The sequence below is a fragment of the Dermacentor andersoni genome, chromosome 3, assembly GCF_023375885.2.
Source record: "Dermacentor andersoni chromosome 3, qqDerAnde1_hic_scaffold, whole genome shotgun sequence".
NCBI classification, from domain to species: Eukaryota; Metazoa; Arthropoda; class Arachnida; order Ixodida; family Ixodidae; genus Dermacentor; species Dermacentor andersoni.
In genome coordinates, this window is record NC_092816.1 from 144336467 (window position 1) to 144351097 (window position 14631).

Genomic DNA, 14631 nt, shown 5'->3' on the forward strand with positions numbered 1-14631 from the left:
ACCCCATGTGTTCCTTGGTGCATTTGAGGGCTATATATATATATATATATATATATATATATATATATATATATATATATATATATATATATATATATATATATATAGAGAGAGAGAGAGAGAGAGAGAGAGAGAGAGAGAGACAGAGAGAGAGAGAGCTGTCCAGAGGGCCCACGATGCGGCGGTCGGGCAAGGCCTGACTGTCCCAACGTGGGAGCGACCCGCAGCGCGCTGAGTCGCGTACTACCTCAGGACCTTATTAAAGTTTTGCATCCATCCATATATATATATATATATATATATATATATGTGTGTGTGTGTGTGTGTGTGTGTGTGTGTGCGCGTTTGTGTTTGGAGAGAGAGAGAGAGGAGAAGAAAGAAAATTCCCGATGGTTGGTTTTGAACCAGGTCCACCCTCCAGTGCAGAAAGCCGATGCTCTTACCTGTAGACTGTGGATACATGCCTAAAAAGTGTGGAATAAACACCCTGGAAAAATTCTGCACTGAAAGCTTTTCAGCACTTTGAGGCACTCGACATGTTAGCCAAGTTGCATATCAACAATTTGCTTAATTAAGGTAAAGCGACCTCCACTACAATTGACATCTACATGAGGCACTGATTTACGCAGATATGTTAACTGTTCCTGTTTTTCTGTCTCTCTCTCTGGCATTTTCCCAGTCCCTATATCTCTCGACACAGTGCAGAGTATTAAACCGGAAATTCGCCTCTGGTTAACGTCCCTGCCTTTCCACTCTCGCTCTGTCTGCCTATTGCGGATGTGGTACCCATTGACCTAACTTGGCGTACAAATGTTCATTGAAGAGCAGCAGCACATACCCAGTGGAACATACCGAGGTTAACTTTGAAGACGTTTATCGAAGAGGGGTACATACCCAGTAGTTCTTGGGGCACACCCCCATGCCCGAGGGCCCAGTGAAACATGCCGCGTGACACATTCATCGTGGTTCTAGTTGTTACTTCCCGCTGGCAGATACCTAGCGGCCTTAGCGGTACATAATTTTAGTCTGCACTACCTTACGGCTCAGTCCACGAGAACGGCCGGGACACCGTCTGCTCGAAGCGCACTTAAAGTCCTGGACGCCTTAAGCCCAGTGCTTGAATCCCTCAACTAGAAAGATGGCTACCCATACCCCATCCTTCCGAAAAGAAGTCAAGGCAGCGTCCGTCATGCAGTGGAACGCCAGAGGCCTAAAATCACGAATTTCAGATTTCCGTCAGTATGTGTGCACCAATGTGTTTCCACTCATCGTCATTTGTGAGCCCAACTTGTCGAAACCAATCAGACTATCAGGGTACGAATGTTTCATGTCATCAACAAATAGTGCATGCAGCAAAATCATCATTTTTGTTCGTCGGGAACTCACCTATGTTTTGCAACCGATTGCGCCCCACGACGACAATCAGAGTTATATGCGTCACAGTTAAAAAGAACAAACTCTTGTTTACTCTCATAGGCGTGTATATATCGCCTTCCAACAATTTCGACACTAAAAGATTAGCGGATATCTTAAGTGTTTGCCCCGCCCCATGGGTCATCATAGGAGATTTCAATGCACACCATCCAGCATGGGGAAGTACAAAGACAAATGCAAGAGGACGAAGATTATCAAGCATCGCCTACAACTATGGCCTTACTCTCTTGAACGATGGTAGCCCCACCTTTCTTCGAGGCGTGACATACGGCAGCTGCCTCGACCTTGCTTTTGTCTCCAACTCTCTCGCCAGATATGTGAAGTGGTTTCCAGATATTGAGACACATGGGAGTGATCACATTCCCACCTATCTGAACATCAAAGGCTTGTCGTCTAGATCTGGCCCACGGAATACCATTCGGACGATTCAATGGGCCAACTTCAAATCTGATATGGAAGATGCCTGCAGCGAGGGCCTACCCTCTGGGTTAGAACAAACAATTAAAAATACGATGCGGAACGCCACTCGCATACTGACGATCTCTCACACGCGAAACGACTTCGACATAGAATTAGAGTGACTTCGCGCACTTCGTCGCCGGGCGGAACGTCGATATCGGCGTACAAGATCAATCCATGACCTTAGGGCAGCCAGGAGAATACAAAAGAAGATTCAGCGTCGAATGGATAGATTAGCGTCGCAACGTTGGGCAACGTTTTGCCAGACACTCGACCCCCGCAAGCCGCTGTCTCACATTTGGAAAACGGTGCAAGGTCTGCGTTGCCTTCCGGAACAGCGTTTTCCATTCAAGGCGCTCGCGCTTTTCCAAGGGCGGCAAGACATCGATGTCGCAGAAGACTTCTGTGCGCGAATGGCAGACCAAGCGACACGTCCAGATCCTCCAGCCCGAGAAGATGTCCGCCATTCCCGAGATTGCCGCATGAACCTTCCTTTTACAATGGAGGAGCTCGAGGAGGCACTAGCTCTCTGCAGGCGCTCATAATCTCCGGGTCCAGATGGTATATCATACCGAGCCTTGTGCTATCTCGGAGAATCCGCACGGATAGCACTATTGAGTCTCTACAACACCTCATGGCAGGAGGGAAATGTTCCTGACGAATGGAAAGTGAGCCGCCTGGTGCCAATCTTGAAGCAGGGCAAATCCCCGCTAGAGCTCACCTCTTACCGCCCGATAGCGTTGGCCAGCTGTGTAGGAAAGATAATGGAACAGATGATCCTTGGCCGCCTGGAATGGTACCTTGAACACTACAAGATTTATCCGAGTTCCATGGCTGGTTTCCGACGTGACCGCTTTTCCATCGACAATGTAGTTGATCTCGTTTCATATGTCCAGCACGAAAGGTCCCGTAAACGTTTATCTGCAGCTTTATTCTTAGATGTGAAAGGGGAATACGATAACGTATTACATGAGGCTATTCTCGACGCTCTTGTGACGGTTGGCCTAGGTGGTCGAGTATTTTTATGGATTGCAAGTTACCTATCTGCAAGATCATTTTATGTATTAACTGACGATGGCCCAACTACGCGACGCTATACCAGCAAGGGCGTTCCTCAAGGCGGTGCTCTCAGCCCGACGCTATTCAACCTCGCTCTTATTGGGCTTGCTGAACACTTGCCAACTACCACCAAAATTTCAGTATACGCAGACGACATCTGTCTCTGGACTTCGGCAGTCACACGTCCTCAGGTACGTGCACGGCTTCAGAGAGCGGCTACTTTGACAGCGAGCTACTTGTGTGAACAAGGTCTCAGCATATCGCCAGAAAAATGCGCCCTAGTGGCGTTTACTCGCAAACCAATGACGCCTTATGTCATCTCAATCAATGGGCGGACCATTTCCTATGTCAGAACCTACAGATTTCTTGGCGTAATTATCGACCGAGACCTCTGTTGGAGCCCGCACGTGGCTTACATGAAACGACGCCTAACAGCAACCTCCGAGTTGTTTAAATACCTGACAGGAAAGACGTGGGGGATGTCAGTAGGCGCAATGCTGAGACTCTACAGAGCTCTCTTTCTAGGTTTTTTAAAATACAGTCTACCTGTACTGAACAACACCTGCAAGACAAATATTCGTGTTCTGCAAGCAGCGCAAGCTCAAGCACTCAGAGTTTGTCTTGGTTTACCGAGATGCACGTCAACTGAGGCAACTATTGCGATTGCTCGGGACCATCCAATGCAGACTCACATCACGGTGGAAACCCTGAGAACGCATATCAGACATTTGGCACGGGCCCCCTATCACCACCTTGCAACACTACCTTCAGACAGGCACCAAGCATCATTCTCAAAAACTATCGTCAAGTACAACGACAAGCTTCCCTCGGGCTTCACCGCTGCATCTAAACCATCGATACCCCCTTGGTGCCTTGTCAGCCCCACAGTCCATCTCAGCGTACTAGGAATCGGGAAAAAGTCTGAGCTGTCGTCGCCTGTGCTGAAACAACTGTCTCTGCTTCTTCTGCACGAGAGGTACGCAGACAGTGCACATATTTATACTGACGGTTCCACAAACATGCAGTGTTCGTCTGGTGCTGTAGTCGTCCCAGAAAGAGGTATTACCATCAGCTTTAGGACTGACCACCTAACGACATCTACATCTGCGGAACTAGCGGCTCTTCGAGCTGCACTTTGTTTTGTCAATCGGGAACCACCTCGGCAATGGTCAATTTTCAGCGACTCAAAGGCAGCCCTACAATCTGTACTATCAGCTCTGCGTCGCGGGCCATTCGAACAGCTCGTATTCGATATTAGATGCCTACTCCATACATCACATGAGAAAGGACATCACGTGACGTTTCAGTGGCTGCCAAGTCACTGCGGCGTCATCGGAAATGAAGACGCCGATAAAGCCGCTCGGACAGCTCTTGAAGACACACAGGAAGAGGCCATACCACTTTCACGGTCCGACGCAGCCAGCAGACTTCAAGTGCTTGCACGGGAGATCACGCTCTCTCTATGGTGCACACCAAGCAGCCAGACCAACCACAGCAATCATCAACACGACCTGCCCTCCTTGATGCATCTGTGTATGCCAACTGGACTCCGCCGAAATGAGGCCACCCTGCTTTATTGCTTATGGCTAGGGGTGGCCTTCACGAAATCTTACTCGTTTCGCATTGGAATGGCCGACAACGCTCTCTGCGATGCCTGTCTTTGCGAGGAGACGCTGGAACACATTCTGTGCGACTGTCCTGAATATAATGTTCAGAGACAGTCCATGCCGTCCGTTCTAGCGCACCTTGACAATAGACCATTGTCAGTTGCAACCATTTTCACATATCGCCGACTGAAGACATCGCAGCTGAAGGCGACGAAGGGACTACTTCGGTTTATGAAGGATACGGGCTTGGACAAGCGGCTGTGACAGTGATGTCACGTACAGCACAAGAGTGACAGACTGTAACCAACGATGTGTGTGCCGTGTTATGTGCCCTCTATCTCTTCTCCCCATCTTTCATCCCCCCCATCCCGCTCCCATGTGTAGGGTAGCAAACCGGTTAGGCTAAACTGGTTAACCTCCCTGCCTTCCTTCTCCACTTTTTCCTTCTTCCTTCCACGAGAACGGCCAGATAAATGTAAAGAACTGGGTTAACTCACACAAGAATGATGTGCATTAAAAGTGAGCATAAGCCATAACCGTGCATGAAAACATAAGTAACGGGGTGCGTTTGCTGCCTGCCTCACATCGTACTTTGGTTCTGCGGCAAAGTAGAGTACAAAGTCGAGTACGTGGCGTCTTGTGATTAAATACGCTTTAATGCTGGATGGAACTTCTCTTAGCCTTGGAAAACCCACCATACTAGCTGTGTAAATTCTCTGTGCATCTCTCATCGCAATGTGGTGAGGTGGCACCAGAGAACTGAATTTTCTAAATAGACAGGCTTGTACATTGACGTAATAGTTATGCGGAAACCCGCAAAGTGTAGAGGAGCAATTAGTTATGGGAAAATAAGACATCCACCCAATCGTAGCAATTGATACAAAGAAATCTCATACGAACAATAAAAAACAGCGCTTAACAACAGGACGAGTGAAGGGACACAGACAACAGTGCTGTTGTTTTTTATTGCTTTATTTTTTATTGTTTTTTATTGCTCGTAATCATGAACCCACCAGCCCAAATGCGTACTCTTCTGCAGAATCCCATAAGGGTTCCTCGAAAGAAAAGCCTCGCAGTTGAAGAAAATAATAATTCGAGGAACCCGTATGGGTTTCCTTTGTAGCAATTGCTACGATTGGGTGCATGTCTCATTCTCCCTTAATTAGGACTTGTATATTGTACATACCATATGATGTGTTTCAGTGAAGAATTGTCAAAAACTAAGAAAGCTTCACATATATGAACTGGCATAGGGAATGTGTTCACAACATTTCTTTTTTTCTTCGCTTCCTCATTTAAGCCGGCCGGTAAAAGCTCATAATTAAGAATAAAGAACTGTGCAATATTGAAGTGTAGGTAAAAAGCAATATTCCACATCCGAATGTCATCAACGACGGAATAAGCTGGAAGTAACCCGTATTTCTTTAATCAGACTGAATTGTCGATCCAATCGTGTCAAAATGAGTGACGCTGATTAGCCAGAACTTATGTTGCTTGATAATTTTGCTTTTCCGTAATACCTCAACCAGAATTGGCCATCGATATATCCTTCGCCATTAGCTCTAATAACATGCAAACAAATATATTCGCCCTCTTACAAAAATTATAGTGTTTCATTGTAGCACCAGGTTAAAATTGCATTTGCCGTGAGCGGAAAAATCAGGCCTTCCATCACTTGACAATTTTCAACATGTAAGCTACAGTACTCCTATGGTGGACTGCACAAGCAATGTACATATTCAAGGCAACCCTGCAGGGTGGTGTAGCTGAAGTATCCGAAGGCGAAAATATATTTTTTTTTGTATTAGGTAACCTTAGCCTTCTCAGACTAAATAACCTGCTTCCGAAAAATGCAGGTACAGCCGGCAGGACACTATGATGCGTACAATCGCCGTTCTGTGCATCGTCGCTTCTGCTACGACCACTGTGCTGTCAATGCCCCAGGCCCCGGCTAAGTACAACAGCGTTCGACAGCGTATACGGGAGCTAGCAGAAGAGTTCAACAGTCTTAAAGGTAACCTGCGTATATTTCTTATCTGTGTGACACTAATATCACTGAAACTGTTACAGCAAAACTTCTTTTACCTACACATCCTATCCATTTCCTGCCGCCTGGTCACCTGTCTGTCCGCTAATCAGATTAATGCCGAGTAAAGCGCATCGATCCCGTAGACAGTATACTCAAAACTCAGCCGATCACTCAGGAGTTGTAATCAAAGCTGAGTTGGTCGTGGAGACTGCGTATTGCAACCCTGGACTTCGTTCAGCGATCCATACCAATGCAGCGCGTGTCATTTCATGGACGACTAAACAAGCGCCAACTGGGCTCGCACACGCACTCATGCACGCGCGCACGCACCCGCACTGACCCCCCCGCCCCCTCCCCCACACACACACAAGCAGTTGTGTGTGTGTGTTGAATGTGCTTTTTTTTTAAGGTTTTTCCAGCTCGTGCCTCTCTAGTCATCCTTTTGGGGTATTCACGTGCCCGAAATGTCTCTCTGGTCATTTAAGATGTTCAATGTGGCTTTCAACGCCAGTTTTTCTTGTTACAGTAGAGTTCTGATAATCGTGCTAGATCTATCACATTAGAGGCCCTGAAGTGTGGACATAGCATCTATGCCTGTTCCATTGGGTTTAACGTGGGTGTATCGTCGAGTACAAGTAGCGTTACATGGAGAGGGGGGGAGGGGACATCCCACACAGCCTCGGCACGATGAGGGAAAATCATGCAAAGGTTTTAGAGGCCAATGAATATTTGCAAAAGAAGGACAAAGGACTTCTCGCTCGCTGGTGGGTATGCTTGACCATGTATTAATCGGTGAAGTTGAAGCGTTAAGCATGGGCTGTCCCTGACTTTATTGCAACTGTGTGCCACGCATTTCTGCTCGCAATGCTTCCTTCATCCCGTCAAAACCTCGCAATAACCGGTGTTCTATCGCTCCATCCACATCGCCTCCTATGAGAACATGTGATCTTGAGTTTGTAGTTAGGCAAATGTTGCAAAAACTTACATAGACAGACATACGCCGTACGCATAGGTTCAAAATACTTAGGCAATGAATTATAAGTCCACGCGCTGTGTTTCCCTGGGCATAGCAATTATACTAAGCACTTAAACAAAACTTCGCTTAAGGCACATTACCGTAACTTTGCTTTTAATTGTGCCACGGTGCGTTGACGGACAAGCAGATGTATTCTCAGACAGAATGAACCTATCTTTACAATTATTATTGGGAGAGCTTCTATCCAGAAACAATAGCAGCCCTAAATTGACCAGAGAAGCATCGTCGCTCGTAAAATGTACTCGAACTTCTCCAATCGGATCGGTATTTCCACACGTCTCACCGCACATTCCGCTGCAATCTCTGTTGATCACAAATATCCCAGATTGGAGCCACACCATTGTCGTCGCTCATGCAATGTAGGTCACGCCTGCCTCGCCATCGAATTGGCAGCCACGCGTACTTCAAGTTTCGTATCCACTTGTGTATTTTGTGTGCTGTCGCGACACCTTGATAGCGATAAGCACTTGCAAGAGAGGACGTCCAAATATACAAACAATGCACTTGCCACACCCATGGCGCCACTAGAGCGGGGGGGGGGGGGGGGTGATATATCGCCCGAGTGTGCCGCGCGCTGGGCGGCGGCGATGCTGTGGTCGCTACTATAGCCATTGTTTTTTCCGCGGCTCGTAGCCCACTGCGGTTGACGTTTGCACCTGGGGCAGCTGAATTGGCGGATGAAGAGAATAGCGTGAAGGGTAGAGAAGTGCAGAAGGAACACGATGTGACAGGTGTTTGGGACAACATGGTCCACATACCTGCCAGATGCGTCCCGCAGACAAACGCCACGAACCCCATTTACATGAAGTGCAGCTCATGTTAACTAGCCGATAGATTTTGTTAAGTAATGTGATCTCTCGATCGTCTTTTTAATTCTACCCTTGCCGTAATGCTGCTTCTGCACCTCAATAATCAACAACCGTCGTTAGCGCACACTTTATATCGGACGAGAACCGGCGTATTCAGCATGGTATGGCCGATGGCAACACTTTATATCAAACAAATCCGCTCGGTGCGATGTCTGCATATGGCATTGTGATTTTTCTGCCGATGAATACATGTGACATCGCCGAATAAGTCCAGTCGAAGTCGCCTTAAGAAGAATTGCGAATTTATTGATTGTCTCCAAATGCACGGGTTAATAAAAGCGTGTGTTAGTGCTGTACCGCCGATACAATTCTGCTGCATACGCTGATGAATTGCCATTCCCGCTGCAGTTTCGTCAATTTTAAGTTCCCCAAGGGAGCTGCTTGGAAACGTACGAAGCTAAAGTCTAACTAACTTTTCAGTACTTTATTATAATAAAAGAGAGAGGTGCCACATGATATATTTAAAGACAGAATAGCGCCAGTCAAAGTAGATGAGCGCTGGCGGCAAGGCCGGATTTAATCCTCTGCAGCGTAACCATAATAAGAAAGAATTCAGTTGAGCACAAACTTCACATGCAAGAAGGGACTACGTTGTGAAACAAACAAATCGCTTGGCGCGTTAAGTCTGCTCAGGCAGCATCGAGGTGTGATGACTTCCCAAACGTGGAGCGAACTTTTCAGCGAAATATGGAACAAAAATACCATATGCAGCAATTATTAGCAACACATTTCCGAAAAAAAAAACACACACACAATATCTAAGTTGCCCTCGGGAAAGAAGCACTTCCTTGCTATCATTCCGATAAGACACGGCGTGATTTATACTCTTTACAAATGACGCAGGGTGAAAACCTCGCAGCTCAAAAGAATCAACAATAGTTTTTCATTCAGCAACTAGCAGCAGTTAAAGATGTGCGAAGCCACGCATAAAATAGATGTAGAAAAATGAAGTGCGGGACAACTGGTGCGATGATTTACTGGGCCACATAAAACCAACAGTTTCAGTTCTTGCAAACTTCGGTAGCTTTAACACACAACACAATGCGCTCGTGCAGTCGCGCTGCCTAGCTAGCGCAACACGGTAAAGAAGCGGAAAGCAATATAAGCGGCAAACGGCTTTCCGAACTTCAGCGAAATGCCTTTAAACCGCATGCTGCACTGCAGACGAACTTCGTTGCTTACACGCCTATGATTGAGTGGGAAAAAAAAATGCCGACGAGACAAAGGAAAGAATGAGAACAAGAAATTTTCCGCCGAAGCGACAATACATTTTTGCAACCGTTGCTCTCGCTGATGAGGCTTTGCGGGGAATGATTAGAACCGTGTCGCCGGCACGTTTTCGCCGGTGTTTGAGCCCCCCACCCTGCAACGATTCTTCTTCGACATTCCTTGAAGCTTTGGCCACCCCACACATGCCAAGGGTGTTGCCTATTTTGCTCTGAAAACGTGAATAAGACAGAGAAGCACAATCAACGACACAATAAACTACGGCGCGCGCCTGGCTCCCCACCTGCGCAAGGCCGCCACCAGTGGCGCGTCCACCGGCGCGCACTACGCGTATAGGCGGTTGTCCGTAGGCGTGCCGGCATTGCGGAGTGGGGTCGAGTTTGCGCTTGGGTGCTGGCTGCCCGCGCGGTAAAACAGGTGAATGAGCGGGCACTCACGCCCGACTTCGCGAACGCTGTGTCGGGAAGACTGTCGCGCCTGCGACGCTCGTGCTAAGTCAGTCGTGGCGGATCATAGCTTTCTCGCACCTTACGGCAATGTACCTTGTAAATAATACCACACATGTTTCTGTGGGAGCAGTATCGACCGTAGTAGAGCCCGGGCCGTATATATCGAAAATCTAGAAGGCAGAGCGCCTTAGAAACCGCGCTTGAACGCAAGTGGCTGAAAGGCCGTCGGTAAGGTAACGATGACTGACTCCCCAATAGCACAAAAGTGCTCGGCACAATGTTGGCCCGAGGTCACTGGCCGACCCATCCGAACTAGGCCCATGGTCACCCTCCGAGCGCGGCCCGCATTTGGGGATTGACACTGGCCTCACGTCGACCGGCATTATGGCCATCGACATTTGGCCGACCTGAATGGCCAACCTGGCCAACTGGTCAACCAAAGTTTGGTGGGCCGCTCGTTTATTTATGCATTGGTTTTTATATCAGGTGCTTCTTAGCTGCGCGCAAAATTTAAAAAATTGCCTGTGGGAGCTAGCACAATTACAGTCCTTGGATTACATTATGCAACGAGGCGGCCATTACTTCTACGAGAAATCAAAGTTTTAATTGAATTTTAACGTAATTGCTATAATTGACTTTCTTTAGTTAAGCACATTGCAGAACTTATTTCAATCTCTGAATTATAGCAGGCCAGTTCGCAAGGCCATTCTACTTGGAGCGAATTCGCAGGTCTACACCGGTTTCGAGATATTAATTTTTTGAAGTGTCCGAGGAAATGAATTGGCGTTCCCGCTACTTTTGTGTTTAATATCTAAAAAGCTTTTCCATAACAATGTAAGTAGAATAACAGTACATTTTTATCGCAAGTTTGACGGCGCATATCTTGAAACCGGTGCCATTCTCAGAATTCGTTCCTAGTGCATATGCTTAGCAAACTCACTAGATACTATTCGAGAAGTGAGATATGTGACGTAAAGTAATTAATTACAAAGTAGATTAGTGTAATTACGACATTCCTTTAAGCGTTAGGATTTTTAGCGGAAGTAATGCCCACGCTAATCAAGTAATTCCTCTCGAGGGTTGGGATTGTGCTGTCACAGGCAATTTTTAAAAATTCTGGTGTAGCTAAATAACGCACCCTGTATACATACATACATACATACGCATATATATATATATATATATATATATATATATGTAAGTGTGTGTAAAGCAACTGCACTTACACACTACTGTAAGGCCAGGATACACAGGTACAAAACGAAGTGGATGTTTTTAAGCCATTTATTGAACAAAGATCTGTAAACCATACGTGTCAGAACCACTCAAATTTGTCGACACGTTTTATTGCACGTGACTAGACTAAGACAAAATGTACTGCAGAAATTAGGAAGCATTCTTTATTTAGTAATGACATTTTCTAAGTATCGCTTAGAAATGAATATCATTTGATATATGTAGCGCATAATGTGTATACAATGATAACATCAAAAATCCGTTCAGTAAATTTCAGTCAGTTCCCCTAGTTGCACTAGACTGTAGCTGCACCCTGCATAACCTGCCTGTAACCTTTCAGTGCGTCCTCTTTGTCTTGCGTGCCGAAGATTCAGTGCACCACAACAGAGTTCACGTCTTGCTTGCATTTGGACTTTGGAAGTGTTCACTGTCGAGGCAAACTGTAAATGAAGAAGTAAAAAGAAAGCATTTGTCAAACTGTGGCCACATTATGCCATCCTTCAGACGCTGAGGTGCTGAAATACATGTGTTTCAGCGAGAAACTGCTGCGTTTCACGACGCGCTACAAAACGGAAAGTAGCCTTTGCTGAAAACAGCGGCGTCTCAAGCTTAACTGCAACAGGGTGACGGGTGCGTTCTGCTCCACGGCCGAATCGGCATATGATTCTGTTAACACTTGAACAGATACTTTTCATTCAAGAGTACTTGCCTTTGTGGAATGAGTCAACGGCGCGGCGTCGCAGAAGCGTCCATGATGCTTGCATGCCGGCTAATAGATTCAGCCGCCGTGACTGCCAAGCGGTTTCAGCAGCAGGAGCGGCTGTAGTGCGGTAAACCGGGTAGAACGAAGCGCAAAAGTAAAATTAGTAGCTACACTTAAGGGAAGGAAACCGTAAAAACCTCCCGAGACCAATCCTATGGAGAATTTAGCCAATACACCGCCCAGTCTATGCATTGATCTATCTGCTTCCCAGGAACCAAGAAAGTGTTGGCCCCGCACCTCAAACCAGCTTTTCGACCTCGCGTTACGACCTCTGTGCTCTCAAAAAAGTCTCAGATGACGTTTCGCGGGCCCATTTTAAATGATGTACCAACATTTCAACGCACTGGCTTGCATGCGACCTCTTGAGGTATACGTCCGTGGCCTAATTGTTATGAGAATCGGTTTTCAGATTAGTGGTACAATGTTAGAAACCGGCCAACCTGTTTTAGTTATTTACGAACTTTTTCATATACACAAGCGCACGCGCAGGCCACCGACCTAATAGCGAGGTTGGCCCAGGCTCGCTTACCGACCTGCAGGAGGAGCCCATGGCACATAGTCACCCAAAGACGCTAGGCCAAGCAAGAGGCCCGACTTTCTGCCGACGTGGTCAATGGCCATGCATAAGCGGACTATGACCCTCGCTTGTATGGCCGATAAGTCGGCCACCGACTTCTCAGTGGCCGACTTGGGTGCCCTGGAGATCCTGCGCCGCCTGCTGCATTATAACCTCACGTGCTCTTCTGAGGCTTCCGTTTGCCGGTTACATGCACCCGCCTGGAGCAGTGCTTGTAAAAATCCAATCTATCGTCTGAAAGAAAAAAGTGACCCGCCACTTATGCAACACCAGTGAGAACCTTCCCCCTTCAGAGACATCCGTCACCAAATGGGGCGTCCGTACTCATTTCCTCACCGCTAGGGAAGCCAGCGGCTGAGCATAAACAAACTCGACCGCACTCCGCAATGTCGGCATGTCTAGGGGACAAACTAATACAACACGTGCTAAGAAACCTCCTCAGTAGTGCCTAGGCAGAGTCATATATTCAAGGAGCAAAGGCCCCCATAGTTTCTCTCTCGCGCCCGCTTTAATTGACGCCTGCGCACAAAAAGCTAACAATCCCTCAGATGAACGTCTCGTGGCTTAAAGTTGCTATTATTTTTATCTGATAGCTCTAAAAACACTCTACTGGGCTGCTTATGATAAATAAAAGCCTCCGGAAGAATACAGATTGCAAATTCAACACTTGCTCGTCTTCTATTTCTGCAACAAAGCGACGTTGGCCGTGAAATGTATCGTGTCTTTCTATTCGCTCACTATGGCCCTCGATATTACACACGCGTGCTCAACGCTCTGCTTCCGCGTGCAAATATGGCTCCGAAGCCAGAAAGCTCGAAGGTTGTGTTCGCTATTGAAGCTTTGGAAAATGCGTTCTACATTCCCAAAGGCATGAATCGTGGAGCGCAAAAAAAGGTGGGTGTGTAGGGTGGAAGGAGGATGACACGCCATGCAGCCGTAGCGGCTGTCATGAAGCCAAGTAACGCCACTGCGCTACACAACATCCAAGCGGAAGATTCTGTCGGAATAAGCAATGAATGTAATGTCACGCAGCACACCGGAATGCGTTCATATTTACTGCTTATTCACAACACCAAGTATTCCTTTGTACGTTTCTCTTTCCATGTAAGTGCACTCAAAGTTTCTTCATGCTGTTTACTGACGCAAAAGAAAGGACTGATAATAGTTACATCTGTCGACCAACCTTCCGTGAAGCTAAGCTTGTAGCAATCTCCAGTTTTGTGCAGCACAAAACAACGTGAAATAAGCAGACTCTCAGCAAAGCAACCCTGAAACTTTCGCACGATGTGCCAATAGCATTATGTACTGTGGGACCCTGCTAACGATAGCCAAGCTGCTAACAAAACATAAAAACAAGTACAACATGCAATTATAAAGCGTACGGTGTTCAATTCTCTGAGGTGCGGCAGTCGAACACCGCATGTCTTAAGATCGTATCTTGCATCTTGTACTGTATTTCGTTTTTTTTTTCATTTAACAGCTTTGCTACCGCGGGAATGACACCCTACTTACGTATATATTGAATGGAGCATTAGATTCTTTTTTGTTACAGCAAATTTTTTTTAAAGAAGGCTATGAGCTTAGTGAACGTGCTGTTTTTGTAGATGAGTTCCTTGGCGAAGTGAACATACTTTGCCGAGAACATTCGGAGGCTTAGAATACTAATTCACATAACATTGCTAAATAACCTTTTATTGAACTTTGGGACCCGCTCTTTAAGTGGCAATCGCATTTTCGCAGTGCCGTTGTTCGAAGTTTTCAACACTGCACCTCAGCTGAGAAATTGCTGACCAATTTCAGTGCTCAATTCAAGCAAAATCAAAATTAATCGTACCGGGAACGCAGAATAAGTGGTCACGCTGTTGTGTAAGACAGATATTCATTGT

The 14631-nt window shown here is 46.6% G+C and overlaps 1 protein-coding gene across 2 annotated transcripts in view; it reads left to right on the top strand.

Annotated features, from left to right (window-relative positions):
• The window catches only part of LOC126524993 (techylectin-5A-like), a 66349-nt gene that overhangs the window by 10578 nt on the left and 41140 nt on the right, over positions 1 to 14631 (top strand). For both annotated transcript variants that reach the window (XM_055067534.2, XM_055067533.2), the window contains exon 2: positions 6416 to 6573. In XM_055067534.2, the coding sequence (XP_054923509.2) occupies positions 6435 to 6573 (139 nt within the window). In that variant the 5' untranslated portion in view covers positions 6416 to 6434. The remainder of the gene's footprint in view (positions 1 to 6415; positions 6574 to 14631) is intronic.